Raw genomic sequence first — 15,174 nt, forward strand, 5'->3', positions numbered from 1 at the left:
TAGCAAATATGTGTGTATTTAGCATGATTTGAGATTGTAATCAGAATTCTTTGACAACGAATAATGCAATGGACTGGCTTCCAAAATTCTGATCTACGAAAGGTGCTTACTCTAGACTTCTCAGTTTTTGAAGAGAAAGCAGAAGATGTGTTGTGTGGGTCATCTTTGACTCTTTGAGGGGTTTGTAAAGGTGTTAATGGGGGATTTTGCTTGTTTGTGGCTGTGTGCTCTTCCTGACCACACGCCCTAAGAGGTTGGGGCTTTGGTTGACATTGACTTCCTTTGGGGGGAGTGAACAACCAGTAGCTCTGTTTGACTCCTGCCCCAATCTTTTCAGCTCAGTCTCTGAGAGCCACAAGGCACATGCAATCATATCATAAGACTTGAACAGAGGTTCTGCTAACAGGCAAGGCCAATAGGCAGTTTGTGTGGTTGCTTAGTAGGGGTGTTTTGAGGGAGAGATCCTGAGTTCCATTTCAGTGCCTGCTTAGGACCATTAACTATGGGATAGTGAGAGGGCTGCTGCAGTCATTTGCAAGAGGTGTGGCATGTTTGTGTTCTAGCTGAAGAATGTGTGTAACTATACCTGTAGCAAGAGGCATGTTGGTTGTCTTGTTGGAAGAGAAGGCCCAACAACTTGAAGCTCATTTATCCACTCTTCTGCATATTAGGGAGCATGAGATCTTCTTGGATAGAGTGGAGCAGACTGTCCTAGATGAGGAACACACAAGAGATGCCTCTGAGGAGGAGATCAGTTCCCATATACAGGAGGTAGACATTTGGAGAAATGTGACACATAGAAGTAGAAGGACCAGGGATCATTTTGCAAGTTTTGAGCTGCAGAATTGATTTGTAGCTCTCTTTCTTATCAGTAGTAATGAGAAGAAGCAAGAAAATAGCACTGGGAGTCCTCAGAAAATGTGTATGAGATCTTGGAAAGTTCAGCAGATGAAATTGCTTCTGCCAAATTTCAAAGCAGGCATATTGTGGTGGTAGTATGGGTGGTTTTTGCCCCAGGAGGACACCACACATCATGAGACAGGCCTGCTGAGGAAGACAGAAGCAGTGGTTTGCGGGCCTGACAATATGTCTCATGATGTGCGCTGTCTCCCTGGGGCAAAAATCCGCAATGTTACAGAGAAACTGAGAGGATTCATCAATCCCACTGAACATTACCCTTTCTTTTGGTGCAAGTGGGAACCAATGACACTTCATGATATAGCCTTCAGAATATCATAAAGGTTTATGAAACTTTGGGTAGGAAGCTGAAGAACCTGAGCCCTTAAATTATACTCCAATGAAAACATGAAGAGGGGAACTACGACCAATATAGTTTGAGATGCCAGTAAGGCAGTAATGTGGGGATTTAGTCAACTTTTTGGAAGAACCTAGCGATAATATGTAGAGACTTCTAATGTCACTAAAAGAATTTGGCCAATGTTTAGGCTTCAAGATTAATAAAGAAAAGACCTTAATGATGACAGTGAGCATGATGAAGATGGAAGAATTGGAATTGATAAGAAATCCAGATTTAAGGTGGGAATAAAATTAAATATTTAGGATTACATTTAATAGAAAGAACTTAAAGCTATTTGACAACAATTAAAAAAAAACTTGGTGTGATATCAAAAAAGAGCTAAAGAAACAGAACAATTTGAGATTATTATTAATGGGCTGAATTGCAACAATAAAAATGAATGTACTTCTTAAAATGCTATGCCTTTTTCAAAAAGTTAACAAATGATAAACTATTTAAGCAATGGCAAACAGAAAACTCATGTGGGCTGGGGGAAAAAACTAGAGTATGGTGGAAGTTGTTCCAAGAAGCCAAGGTCCATGGAGATTTGAATTTGTTTAAAGTAGCCAGGCATTCCTGTACTACTTCTTTACCTATTCTGTGCTGCATTTCTCCTCCTGCATCATTTCCCCCAGGTTGAGCAGTTTTCCTTTTCAGAAAAGACAGAGGCAAAGAAGGTGTTGAGTAGCTTTGCCTCTTCTCTGTTCCCTGTTAGTGTTTCACCATCTTCTCCATGCAGAGATCTTACCATTTCCTTCTTCTTCCTTCTGCTATGGGAATAACCAAAAAGTCTTTTTTTATTTTTAACCTCTCAAGCAAGCCTGAGCTCATTTTGTGCTTTAGCTGTTCTGACTTTACCCTACACATGCTAGCTATTTGTTTGCATTCTTCTTTGACTATTCCCCCCATTTTCCATTTCTTGTACATGTCCATTTTGAGTCTTAGCTAAGTTTGAAATCATTTAAACATCCGTTCTGGTTTCTTTAGACGCCTCTCATTTTTCCTCCTCATTGGAACTGTTTGAAATTGTACCTTCAATATCTGACTTTTAAGAAACTCCCATCCTTCATGCACTTTCTTCTCTGTTAGTATTGCTGACCATGGCATTGCTATGACTAATTCCCTAAGTTTACTGGCATTAGCTTTCTTAGTCTAGAATGCATGCCTATGCATGGCTTCTCCTTTCTTTGTGAGGAATTTGTTGGACCTTACATTTCCAGCAGAGTTTGACTTCCAGCAAATATCAGGACAGTTGAAATTCCTCAATACGTACTACTACAGCTCTCCTTTCTGAATGTGTGGTCATCTGTTCCAGGAAGGCTTCATTCAAGTCCTCAGTTTGGCTTGGAGGTCTGTAGTAGACCACCATCACCACCACCACATCCCTTTTGTTTCTCTCCCCCTTAATTTTTTCCTAGATGCCTGCCGCTTGGCTTCCAGGATTTAAGTCATGGATCTGTTCACAGTTATACACATCCTGAATGTATAATGCTCCTTTCCTGTTTAGTCTATTCCCCTAAAATAGGTTATACCTCTTTATTACTACAGAGATTCAAAGGGATTCAAAGATCCCTTTCATATCTGCCTCCTCAAAATGTGTGTTAGCTTAGCCTGTGTCTGGGGTGTATAATGGATGTTAGTTTCTCCTAAAATCCTTTCTGCTTTGGTGACTTGGAGGACGTAGGCCTGTTACAGACTGCCAAAATAAAGCTGCTTCGGGTCTCTTTGGAGGTATGCTCTTTAAATGATGCATGGGTCCTAAGAGTCCGGAGGTCGTGCCAAAGCCACACTCCATTCCTAAGCACTGGAGGGCAGCTTTGGTGCAGCTTCCGGATTCTTAGGACCCATGCATCATTTAAACAGCATACCTCCAAAGAGACCCGAAGCAGCTTTATTTTGGCAGTCTGTAACAGGCCATAATCAAGATCCTTTCACTTATTCACGTAACAATAAACCTCTCAAGTGAATGTACAACAGAAGTGTTTGTAGGACACTTATCAGAAAGCATTACCACTTTTCTAACAAATCCTTGTAGGATTTGGGGTTTACTCAATTCCTAAACTTAGACTGCAACCACATTGATTAGTAAGACCAGAAAATCACAACTTATGTTGCTGTTCTTTCCAGTTTTATTTTGGAGATCCATACACATTTTATTTATCCCAGAATATTTTTTCAGGTCCTGGTATGATCAGAGGCTTTTTATATCAGGTCAGTTTATTTTAAGCTAGCATAAAATCTGAAATAACAGGAACAAAATTTGGGACTTTTCAGTCTGGATGTGCCCTAAATTGTCCTTCAGTCAGATGGGTCTGCAAGATGTTTTATAATGACTGTAATTAAAACAATTTGGTTTTGTTTTCTAAATGACTAAAAGTGTGATTACATAAGAAGTTTAATAGATTTTTCTACACAAATGAATCCAGAAGAGCAAGACATGTTTTTTTGTGTGTATATCTTGGATTACAAAGGCTCTTTTGTCCTTCCTCTTTCTCAGTGCCATTTTTGGATTGGTATATCGGCCGAAGGACTTTGCCTCCTACTTGCTGGGCATCTTTATCTGTAATCTTCTGTTGTATCTTGCCTTTTATGTCATCATGAAGGTAGGAGGTTCCTGCAAATGTTCCTTTTTTGTGTTTTTAAAAATATTTATCCATCATATTTCAGTTGGAGGTTAGGAAAATGGATTTTTGTTCAAGCTTCTTCTCAGAGTTCTGATCATGTTGTGTCGACACATGGGTCACGATAAATGTAACCTCCTGGATTTGAGTCCACAGTGTTGAGAGACCATGGGCTGGATGCTGATTAGTTCTGTTTTGCTTTTATGAAGAAAGAGTCTGTACCCCACACAGAACACATTTGCCTGTTACAGACTGCCAAAATAAAGCTGCTTTGGGTCTCTTTGGAGGTATGCAGTTTAAATGATGCATGCACCCTAAGAATCCGGAAGCTGCACCAAAAGCTGCCCTCCAGTGCTTAGGAATGGAGTGTGGCTTTGGTGCGACCTCCGAACTCTTAGGACCCATGCATCATTTAAATAGCATATCTCCAAAGGGACCCGAAGCAGCTTTATTTTGGCAGTCTGTAACAGGTCATTATTTTAATATAAAGCATTCACAGTGAAAAACATGCAGTTTTACTTGGAACTGTGCAGTTTTCTGAAAAACAACTGCACAGTTCAATGCAAGCTTTCTCTCAAAATAAAAAAAGGAGGGAGGGAGGGACATCACAGGTGCTGAAACCGTACTACTGACTAATCTATGAAGGGCTAGAGTAGTATAGCTACAATAAAGGAATACAGAGTAAAACACACACACACCAATTTTTTTCACCCTCCAATGTGAAGAAGAGCCCAGGAGAGCTGGATGGCCTGAGATTTGGGCTTCAAGTGTGTGTACCAATAATTCCAGGTTCCAGTGAAGCGCCCACTCAAATATCATTACTGCATTACTGTAATGATTACTTTATGGCTTTTCTTTTTCTAGCTCCGCAGCTCAGAGAGGCTTCTGCCCCTTCCCCTTTTCTGTATTGTGGCCACTGCTGTGGTTTGGGCTACAGCCCTTTATTTCTTCTTCCAAAACCTGAGCAGCTGGGAGGTAAGTTTATTGCCTTTTTCTCTCCCCCCACCCTCTTGCTGCTGAAATTTTTTCAAATCTTGTTTATATCCTGCCTTTCTCCTAGGAGGGACCCAAATGACTGTTCTATGGGTGCTCAGTCAGGGATACCCTGGAGTACTTTCATATTATAAACTATTCTAGGATCTAGTGAGTAGTTAGTGAGTATGCTTTCATGTAGCTCCAGTTTCATGCAACCTGAGGGGATTTGACAGAGCGTACGTTCAAGATATCTGGACACATGAGCACCATCTGAAAAATAAACTGCATCTGGTTGTTGTTTTTCAACAACTGTGCTTTTGGTGCTGCATTTTGCTTCTGAGGTAGACAGATAGTGCTATCACATTTCAAGTTTCAGTCAGCTTTACAGGTATAGAATATTTAGGAGACACATAGAAATGACTGGCTGTTCCCCTCTTTTCTTCAGGAAACTCCAGCAGAATCCCGAGAGAAAAACCGCCCATGTATCCTTCTGGAATTCTTCGATGATCATGATGTCTGGCACTTCCTCTCTGCAGCTGCCCTGTTCTTCTCCTTCTTGGTGAGGCATTCCCTATTGTCTCCCAACAAAGCCATATCAGATAGATTTCTTCCTCCATCTGGTTCCATGTCATAGCACACTGTATATCTCTATGCAATACATTAAGACTTATTTTGCTTCCATGAGTCTGCAACAGAAATCGTAGCCAAGCATAAATCAAATCCTAAGAGACTGCCTGTTGGATCATATCAAAACCCTTTCTAGCCCTGCATCCTGTTTCTGAGAAAGTCCAACAAGACCCCTCAGGAAGCCCCAAAGCAGGACCTGTGGGCCATAGTCCCAATCTTCTTTACAGTCTTTTCAAACACGCTGCCTCTGGGCCTTGAACTGCCATATATCTTTAACTAGGAGCCACTGATTTTACACATACGTAAAGGGACCCCAGATCAACACAGGAAGTTAGTCATGACCACCACCAGATTCATGCTTCATATTTGGAAAGGACACTATTTCAGACAGAAGTTTACTAGCCATGTTTCTGGTGTTCTTTTCAAGTGGAGCACTTCGGCAATCCCATTCAAAGCCAAAGGTAACATAAACAGAGAAGTAAACACTGTTTCTGAAATGAGAAGTCTTAGTTTTAAATCAGTGGCTCCTAGTTAAGGATATAAACAGTCACACTTGCACTCTTTTAGGTGTTTGTTTTCACTTGGTAGAAATAAGCATTATGACAACTGAATTTGAAACACTTTATGGATTACACGCATAGAACTTGGAAACATGCTTAAATGGAAAATGCGTTGTCATATCCCAGGCATAAACAGTGACTGGAACAACAGAGATGGATGTGGGCCCAGCTAGGCCTCGAAGTGAAATAATTATAGTGATCTTAATTATCAAAAATAGTGATGTTATGGAAACATTAAAGTATGCCTTGGTAAATTGACATATATCATGAGAGCCACTGGATGAAAAGTTCTCTAAAAGTACTTATTACTGAAGATTTCCTTTGCTTAGAATCCAGTTAAGAAATTTGTGCTGTGGGATTTTCTTCCAGTCCCCATACTTCATTTGTACCATGAACAATTCTAAACTGATATGGCAGACCTAGAATTGTTCTATGGTTCTCATAGTGAGGAAAAGAATGAGTGCTATTGGAACTCTTTACTCTAAAATGGACATATGAAAGTGTGTGAGCAAGGACTGTGGCCAGACAAAGTACAGTAACCCCAATGTACAGTTTCAAACACTCATATATAGTTTATATCTACATCTGACAGAATCGCTAGAGGTGAATAAATTCCCAGATTAGATGGACTATCCTAGTTGCTGTAGCACATTCCCATTCTGGTTAGCTTGAGTAGTCAAAGGTTTTGAAGCTCAGATCAGTTGTCCTGATAATCTTTTAGTGGGACATGAAAGGGAAAACTGTTTTTTAAAAGTTGTTGTGTTCTTTTGGGGAGCACTGCATAAAGCCTTTTTCATGCCAAGACAAGAGTCCAAGTTCCACCAAATAACTTGTCTTTTGACAAAGCTTAGGCCTCGTTCCCACTTGCCCATTTGCTCTGGATTGAACTAGGCAGATCCGGTCCCCTCTCCCCTCGAATCTGTTCGGAAACAAGTGCCCACTATGTTTTACCTCAATCAGGGTAATTTACCCCTCTGAAGTTCACATTTGCGGTACTGGTTTAAAATTAAGGCTCCTTTGCTGTCAATCAAATTCACTTCCACATTCGTTAAAGGTGACATTTCCTACAGCCAATGGCCAATGGAATGGGTACTTTCCCCCCTCCTTTTAAAAAAAAATACTGGTGGCAGTGTGCGCATATTCTGTCAACTTGTCAAATTTAAAAACCTCCAGATGTGTGTGTGTGTGTGTGTTGTGTGTATTTGGGTCATTACACATTATGGCAACCCTAAAACAACCTTGGGTCCTGCAATGAGAGAAAGACACTTCACAAAGGACATAAGACATCCTGAATCTCGCAGGAAACACATTTTTGTTTTGCTAATAGAATTTAAGTTTCCTGGACTTTTAAACATGAGGAGGAGTGGCCTACCTGCATAGATACTCAGAACAACACCAGCAACATCTTGAAAAAAGGCAGGCCTGGGAGTAACACTCAGTTTTTTTCTCCTGCATTATTTTTGCATGGTGAAGAAGCCAATGGAGCTTTGAAAGCTTGTGACATATATTTTATGCATTTTGGTTGACCCATAAAAGGTATCACTGTTTTGTGAATTTTGACTATTTGACTGCATAGATCATTAAAAATTATGGGTGGCCCTTAGAGACAGGCGAGTGCCACTACATGTGATAGACTTGATGAGAACTTTGTACTTAGGACAAGAGGCTACAGCGAGAACAGAATCTGAGGAAACAGAATGGTTCCGTTCCCTGCTGGCAAGGGAGTCAGGCAAGGCTTCATTTTATCACCCTGCATGCAAACGTGTATGCAGAAAACTATTGCTTACATAACTATTTAGTTCAAACCACCTTGAGTTCCAGAAGACCAGTATTCTGAACCAGCTACTTGGAGGCCATACAGCCCCTCAAATCTGACAGGAATGCCATGCACATGCACTCCTATGGCCAGCAGAATGGCCTTTCTATTCCCAATGCAGCAGATGCCTGGTAAGTAGGTTGGGAGAGATTGCAATCATGACAACAGTTTCACAGTCCTGACTAAGTAGCCGTCATGAATGCGGAACAGTTAGGTATCAGTAAATCTAGATAACTGTTCCGTATTCATGATTACCACTTAGTCATGATGGTGATACTATTGATTGTAAGTCCACACACAAACACACACCGATCTACTTTTACTGGGCATCAGCTACAAATAGGGAGAAGATTCATTTTGTCAGAGACTGCATCACTGGTGAGTGAAATTTCTGGCAACTGAAGGGGCTAATTAAGAAAACCTTTAAAGAGATACTGGAATGTTTTCCATTTTTCCTCTAGGTCCTGCTCACTCTGGATGACGACTTGGATTCTGTGCGGAGAGACAAGATACCTGTGTTCTGAACCATAGCATTTTTTATTTTGATGCTGCCACTGAAACACACTTGTGTTGTTAGCTGGAACAGAGCACCAAGACCAAATTGGAAAGAAGCTTGCTTGAGTAACTAGAGTCTAAAACAGTGATGGTGAACCTTTTAGAGGCCAACTGCCTAAACTGCAACCCAGAACCCACTTATTTATTGCAAAGTGCCATGTCCCTCTGGCTTTCTAGTAACAAACTCTGGCAAAACCTGAGCTGGGGCGACAGCACATGTGCCCACAGAGAGGGCTCTGAGTGCCACCTCTGGCACGCGTGCCATAGGTTCGCCATCACTGGTCTAGGAAAACCTGAAGAGGGCAAAATAAATCTTGCCACTAGCTGGATCAGTCTGTTAGCCAAACTACTGGTATATAAAGGAGACAATCTGAATCCTGAGGTGTTTGCAGATCTCCCTGAACTGTTTTCCAGGATATCTTATTTGGTTCTCAGTTTGTGAGTCTCTTGCTAGGTCCTGTATTTGTACAGCAGAGCTTGGTTTCTCTAGTTTATGTTGCATGCATCGTGCAGGCTGACAAGTACTCTATAGCCGAAATTCATTAAGATAGTTACGAGTAACCTGGTTTGTATTCACAATCCCTACTTATTCTCTAGTTTAAGGGATACACATGGGACTGTGAAAATCCCCCAAACCAATTTTCTGGGCTGCTTGTAGTGCCAGGCTCTGTTTCCCTGTAGACTGGAAAGCAGCCAACTGGTGTTCCCACCACCTTCCTTCCAGCCATCTCAGGAGCATGGAGGAACTGTGACAGGGAGCCTAGGTGTGGCAGTTGTGCTGGAGGGAGTGGAAGGATTGGTCAGCTTCTTCCTAATTGAGAGGGAAACAGTACTTGTCCTTCACAGCGGCTACTACCCATTAAATAAAGTGGGGCGGAGAAGCTGGGAGACACTACTTAGCTATGCAACTATAGTGGTTACATAAAGTTAGGCAATTGTCATATACTACCTAACTTCAGTTCAGAAGCACAAGCTCCAGCTGTTCTGAAAACTTTATTTAGAAAGCAAAGTTGTTCACAGCATAACCATGTTTTCAGGACTCAGGCAATTTAATATTGTGTATATTAGAATCACACAGCAATTCAAACATTCTTGCACGCTGACCCCCATTTATCTTTAAACCAAAACATTCCCATTCTCAGGATTACCCCTCCTTTCTTCCCCGTACCAAGCGTTCCCATCAAACTGACCGTGATAGTTCAAAGCACATTTTCCTTCTCACATTTGCTCATCAGCCAGCTTCAAAAAAGATAAACAGCAGAATCTCTATAAAGCTCACAGGAAGGTCATTTGAAATACTGGGAAAATCCATTTTGATTTAACAAGGGTAAAATTCCCATGGATCCATATACTGTATATATAAACTAGACCAACCTGACATGGGAATAATGGAGAAGATATCACCAGCATAATGATATAGCTTTATTATGTTTATCTGCATCCCCACTCTTGAACTTCTTTGAGAATGTGCTTTTATTGTCCTTTTGATTTTGAAATGATGAAATGTAAAAAGAATGAGCGATGACCCACTGATTCAAGTGTTGGTTGATCAAGATTTGGGTCTGCTCTTTTTGGGAACCTACAATAAGATTCAATAGAAGAAAGATGAAATATGAATCAAAGCTCAGATTCTAGATTAGTTAGAATCACATATAGGTATACTTAACTAAACAGCATCTCCTGTCCCAAACTGTCCCCCAATCCTGGGCAGCAACTGCTGTAAGCAGTGGAGGCCTGTTCCCCAGTTAACTGGGACACAGCAGGCTGACTTTTCCACCCACATCTTGCCAATGATCTCCAGTATGCCAATTGAGGGTTCCTCCTCGCACAGACTGATGGCTGGAGAGGGTTAGAAACAACAGGAAAACAAACATGGGCCTGTTACAGACTGCCAAAATAAAGCTGCTTTGGGTCTCTTTGGAGGTATGCTATTTAAATGATGCATGGGTCCTAAAAGTCCAGAGGTCGCACCAAAGCCACACTCCATTCCTAAGCACTGGAGTGCAGCTTTGGTGCAGCTTCCGGATTCATAGGGTGCATGCATCATTTAAACAGCATACCTCCAGAGAGACCCGAAGCAGCTTTATTTTGGCAGTCTGTAACAGGCCTTAGATTGTTCACACTGAACCCTCAAAAGCAGAATTGGGGAACTTTTACATATTCCTTACATTATTGCCTACAATTGTGAATATGCAGGGATAGTGAATACAAATTACAGTCAACCCTCCGTATCCACAGATTCAAGCACCCTTGGCTTTAAAATATTGAAATATAAACCCCCAAAAGTAAACCTTGATTTTGCCATTTTATAGAAGGGACACCATTTTATTATGCCATGATATTTAATGGTACTTGAGCATCCATGGATTTTGGTATCTATGGGAGGGGCACTGTAGTTACAATTAAGTAACTCTATTAAGCATTTGTAACTGCAATGGTTAAGTCTAACCTAAAAAAGAATGAATTTGCACAAAAACAAGTCTCTTTGATGAGATTTGGTTCTCTCAAAGACAGAGGCAATGGAATGTATTGCACTGTTATGATTCCAGGTTATTTGCCTTTAAATCATTACTAAATCCTTTTGAATGTTGCTATTGGTGACTGCTTACGAAACCTAAAATGGAGAGAAAAGGCTGAAGTGAGACACTGCTTCATTCCTACCTGCTTTATTGTTTAAGCACAGGTGTGTGTGTGTGTGTGTGTGTGTGTGTGTGTGTGTGTATATATAGCAGGGCACCATATATCTTTTTGAATAAAAGTATGGTTTGCTGTAATTAATACAGGCTTGCATTAATTATTTGAAGTAGTATCAGTTGAACCTTTAAAAATATTTGGTCTGTCTCCAGTTGACAGCAGTCAACACATACCAACTGCAAAAGCTCCCTACCTGGAAAAAGTACATTAGTCTAATACTAGTTATTGGAATTTTGCATGCACTTCAGGGTCAGATGCGATTGCTTTGCAGGTATTTAAAGGAAACATCCATACCCACTTTCTCCCCATTATTATAGCACAAATCCCATGGGGAGTCACATCCTTCAATAGCCATATAGAATGCAGAAACTCTTCTCAGCCAACCTGCTGCATAAGTCTGGTATCGGGCTGAGAAAGGAATGACCTCACGCTGTTAGTCCCCACACTTGATAACAACTCCATTAAAAATAATCTCTTTATGTAATTCACAACGCTAATGCTTATGAATTGGAAAGAGCCTCACTCAGTTTATATTGGTACCAGAAACTCTGTGCAAAGTACTGTTCCCTCAGTATTCCCATCCACCCTACATTAAGTATCTAAGCCTACCTGAAGAATACTGACATCCTTCCCCTTCTTCTCACACATGCATCCACCTTCATTTGTCCTCCTGCCCTCCTTTCATTCCTGAAATGGGAAGCAGAAGAGCAGGGGGAACCAAAGTTTTAGTCTGTGAAGTATCACATTCTTCAGTGGTGCTATATAAATAAATAATTGGCAGGATACAGACCTCCCAAAAAGGGTGGTCTGCCGCTGCCTCCATTTCCGCCGGCGGGAAGCCTAAGCCTCCAAACGGCAAGGCTTCCCGGCAGCAGAAGCAGCTGCAAAAATCTTTTTGCAGTGCGCAAGTGATGCTGCAGTGCGCCATTGGCACACTCGCAATGTCACCTGGGCGATGTGACGTGCGGACGCTAGGCATCTGTTATGTCAAAATGGATGAACAAGGCGCCACCATTTTGTACGTACTAGGGTTGCGGGCGTCTAAAAGAGACGCCCCAAAACAACCCTAGTACATACAGAGTATATACTTGGGTGCCCGTTGTTCAGGGCCTATAATCATCATCTCTTTTTAAAAATGGAGATTCAAGCTGTCTGGAGGATTTGTTCCAAAACTTAGCCAAATGAGACTTCTTTTGGTCAAGATCTCCAGAGCAGTTGCCAGTATTTCTGGCAGGTAACATCCACCAGCAGCAGCAGTATTGATGGACAGAAGGTATATGCTATGGATACCATTGTAAATACGGTATGTAAGCTTTCTTGAAAGCAGCAACTGTTTTACGTGGATCAATGTACCTATCCATCCTGGCAAAGAAATTAAAATTAGTGGAAAACCAGAAATGACATATCTTGGCTTGAAATTCTTTACATTTCTCTGAATTTACAAATGTATAATCTTTTGAGTGCAATTCTCTCTCTCTCTCTATATATATATATATATACAGTATATAGGATTTAAGCATAGGCTGATACACTGTGTTTTTTTCCTGGAAGGAGAAGAGGAACTAAGAAGTATGTATATCGTCCAAAAACGAAACCACACAAAATGTATATTTTTAAAATAAAATACTATTTTGTTTGTATCTATACATTGTTTACATTCAATAAAATGTTACACAATAAAAAAATCTGACAATTTTTCATTAAAATCACTGTTGAGAATATTTACATAAGAATGCAATGAAGTTATAAAAAGATGTCAAAATAAACGGAACAAAATCTTATTTACAATAATAAGTTATGTTCCTGACAAGTGTCATTACACATTTCTTTATCAGGATTTGGAGAACCTGGGGAGGGGTCATAAATAGTACTTTGATTTTAACAAGATGAACAACAGAAAACCTGTGGTACAAATCAAGATAATGCATTTGTTCAATTCAAAATAAAGGCGAGCATAGAGCACTCTGTTACATAGTTAAGGGAACTGGACAGGACAGCAAGGTTTGGAGATAAACATTTGCCACAGGATAGAAACAGATAAGCTATCATTTCTGCTTACATGATTCAATTTTAAAAAATAGGCCTGGCTGCTTGTTCCCAGAAGAAACGAAGTGCAACTCACCTATACAACCCTAGAGCTTCTAGACTGACATGCAACTCACTACTGCAACTCGGTTGCTAGTGAGGAGAACAGTTCAGTTCTGCATGTATCCAGAAGTCAGCATTCCATGAGACCTATAAATTTATCAAGTTCCTAATGTTTCACATATCTTCTCAAGTGATTAGAAGCATTTGCTTACATCAGTGCTGATAAGAAAAAAAAGTGTGACACAATTACTTAACACAAACAATTTTAGTTAAGTTCACAAAACTGGAGGTTAGAAAGCTGGGAGGCAATAGGTCAAATAGGGTGGTAAAGATGCACACGCACGTAACTTTCTAAGTGAGGAAGTCGGCCTGCTCAGGGCATTCTGCAAAATGGTTTTTTGTTTGCTTTTTAGTGAAGAGCACTGCTGCTTGAAATAAGGAAGGAAGGTATGGCTGAATCTGCAGACTTCAACAGGGATTTCCAAAAGATATTCCTTTGTTCTCCTGGGCCTTTTGGTAGAAGGTAACAATCTCCGGCTAAAGAGAATTCCCATCAACAGCAAAACTGCCACTGCCAGCAACATCAAGACAGACCTTAAGCATGTCTCTTAGAACAGAAGTACAGTGGCTACACATACACTATACCTGTATCTCCAGAAAGTCCTAGTAAGATTTAATACAAATAAAACACAGAGGCCTGTTACAGACTGCCAAAATAAAGCTGCTTTGGGTCTCTTTGGAGGTATGCTATTTAAATGATGCATGGGTCCTAAGAGTCCGGAGGTCGCGCTAAAGCCACACTCCGTTCCTAAGCACTGGAGGGCAGCTTTGGTGCAGCTTCCGGATTCTTAGGGTGCATGCATCATTTAAACAGCATACCTCCCAAGAGACCTGAAGCAGTTTTATTTTGGCAGTCTGTAACAGGCCACAGAGAATTGTCTTTGAGCGTATGCCACTGAAAGTTTAAAGTTTTAATTTTTTTTATCAGAAAAAGCGATGCCAGGAAAAGTGATTAATATAAATCACTGTGGAGAATTTCACACAGACGCTACCATTTGTGGACCTGAGGCCTCTTGATAGCGTGGTACAGGGGATGGCCCTCCAGATGCTGATAAGCTACATCATACCATTTCCCCTGGCCAAGCTAGTTGGATCAGATGGGCGGTAGGTCTCAACAACATCTGGGGTCCCATAGGTTTCCCAGGCCTGATGCAAAGGAAGAACCTAGCAAAAAGCTTAGGAGTCGAGAAGAAATTATTTTGTCTCAAAAGAGAAGAGAAAACAGGTTCCTTTTTCATGGTGGTTTAAAAGCTGAGCATTTCTCTTTCATCTGTATGCCAGGAATATGCTAACAATTTACAGGGGATCTGAACAGGAATTTGAGGAGTCCTAAAATCTTTTGCATAGAAACTATCTTTTATGTCAGAATTTACAGTACTAAAAATGTCACATTCTAACATTTCTCTTACTGTCCATATGATTTGCACAAGTCACATCTCCCTCTTTGAATCTATTACATATCATTTAAACACCCAGTTGAGTTCTTATAAAGTATGACTCAGAGAATGAAATCCTTTACCATAAGAAATGGGAAACCGTTCCCCTGTTCACTATACAGCATTAACCAACTAATGGGAGGAAGGACAACATGGTTAAACTGTAAAGCTTCATAGTAATCAGCAGTGGAGGAAATGCTATTGCACAGACAAGGCACAACATTATCATTTCCATAAAGGACAATCTTCAGTCCTTAAGGCCAAATAATGACCCCATACAGACAAGCCAAAATAAAGCTGCTTCGGGTCACTTTGGAGGTATGTTGTTTAAATGATGCATGCGTCCTAAGAGGCCGGATGCCATGCCAAAGCCACGCTACAGTCCTAAGGACTGGAGCACAGCATTGGTGCAGCTTCCGGACTCTTAGGACGCATGCATCATTTA

At 40.8% G+C, this 15,174-nt stretch overlaps 3 protein-coding genes across 6 annotated transcripts in view; 1 reads left to right on the top strand and 2 right to left on the bottom strand.

The window, feature by feature from the left end:
• SIDT1 (SID1 transmembrane family member 1) overlaps positions 1–8,619 on the top strand; it is a 75,399-nt gene extending 66,780 nt beyond the window's left edge. Inside the window, 4 exon segments of the mRNA XM_042448379.1 lie at positions 3,795–3,900; positions 4,783–4,893; positions 5,339–5,452; positions 8,358–8,619. Coding sequence (XP_042304313.1) covers positions 3,795–3,900; positions 4,783–4,893; positions 5,339–5,452; positions 8,358–8,420 — 394 coding nt within the window. The 3' untranslated portion in view covers positions 8,421–8,619.
• The window catches only part of NAA50 (N-alpha-acetyltransferase 50, NatE catalytic subunit), a 293,674-nt gene that overhangs the window by 196,575 nt on the left and 81,925 nt on the right, over positions 1–15,174 (bottom strand). The window lies entirely within an intron of this gene.
• Positions 8,699–15,174, bottom strand: part of USF3 (upstream transcription factor family member 3) — a 34,212-nt gene continuing 27,736 nt past the window's right edge. The window contains exons 5-6 of one of the 2 annotated variants that reach the window (XM_042448366.1): positions 11,755–11,832; positions 8,699–10,030 (exon numbers count right to left, since the gene is read on the bottom strand). In XM_042448366.1, coding sequence (XP_042304300.1) covers positions 11,804–11,832 — 29 coding nt within the window. In that variant the 3' untranslated portion in view covers positions 8,699–10,030; positions 11,755–11,803. Of the gene's footprint in view, positions 10,291–11,754; positions 11,833–15,174 lie in introns of both variants that reach the window. The other variant, XM_042448365.1, reaches the window with a different exon arrangement.

Source organism: Sceloporus undulatus, chromosome 2, assembly GCF_019175285.1.
Source record: "Sceloporus undulatus isolate JIND9_A2432 ecotype Alabama chromosome 2, SceUnd_v1.1, whole genome shotgun sequence".
Lineage (NCBI taxonomy): Eukaryota > Metazoa > Chordata > Lepidosauria > Squamata > Phrynosomatidae > Sceloporus > Sceloporus undulatus.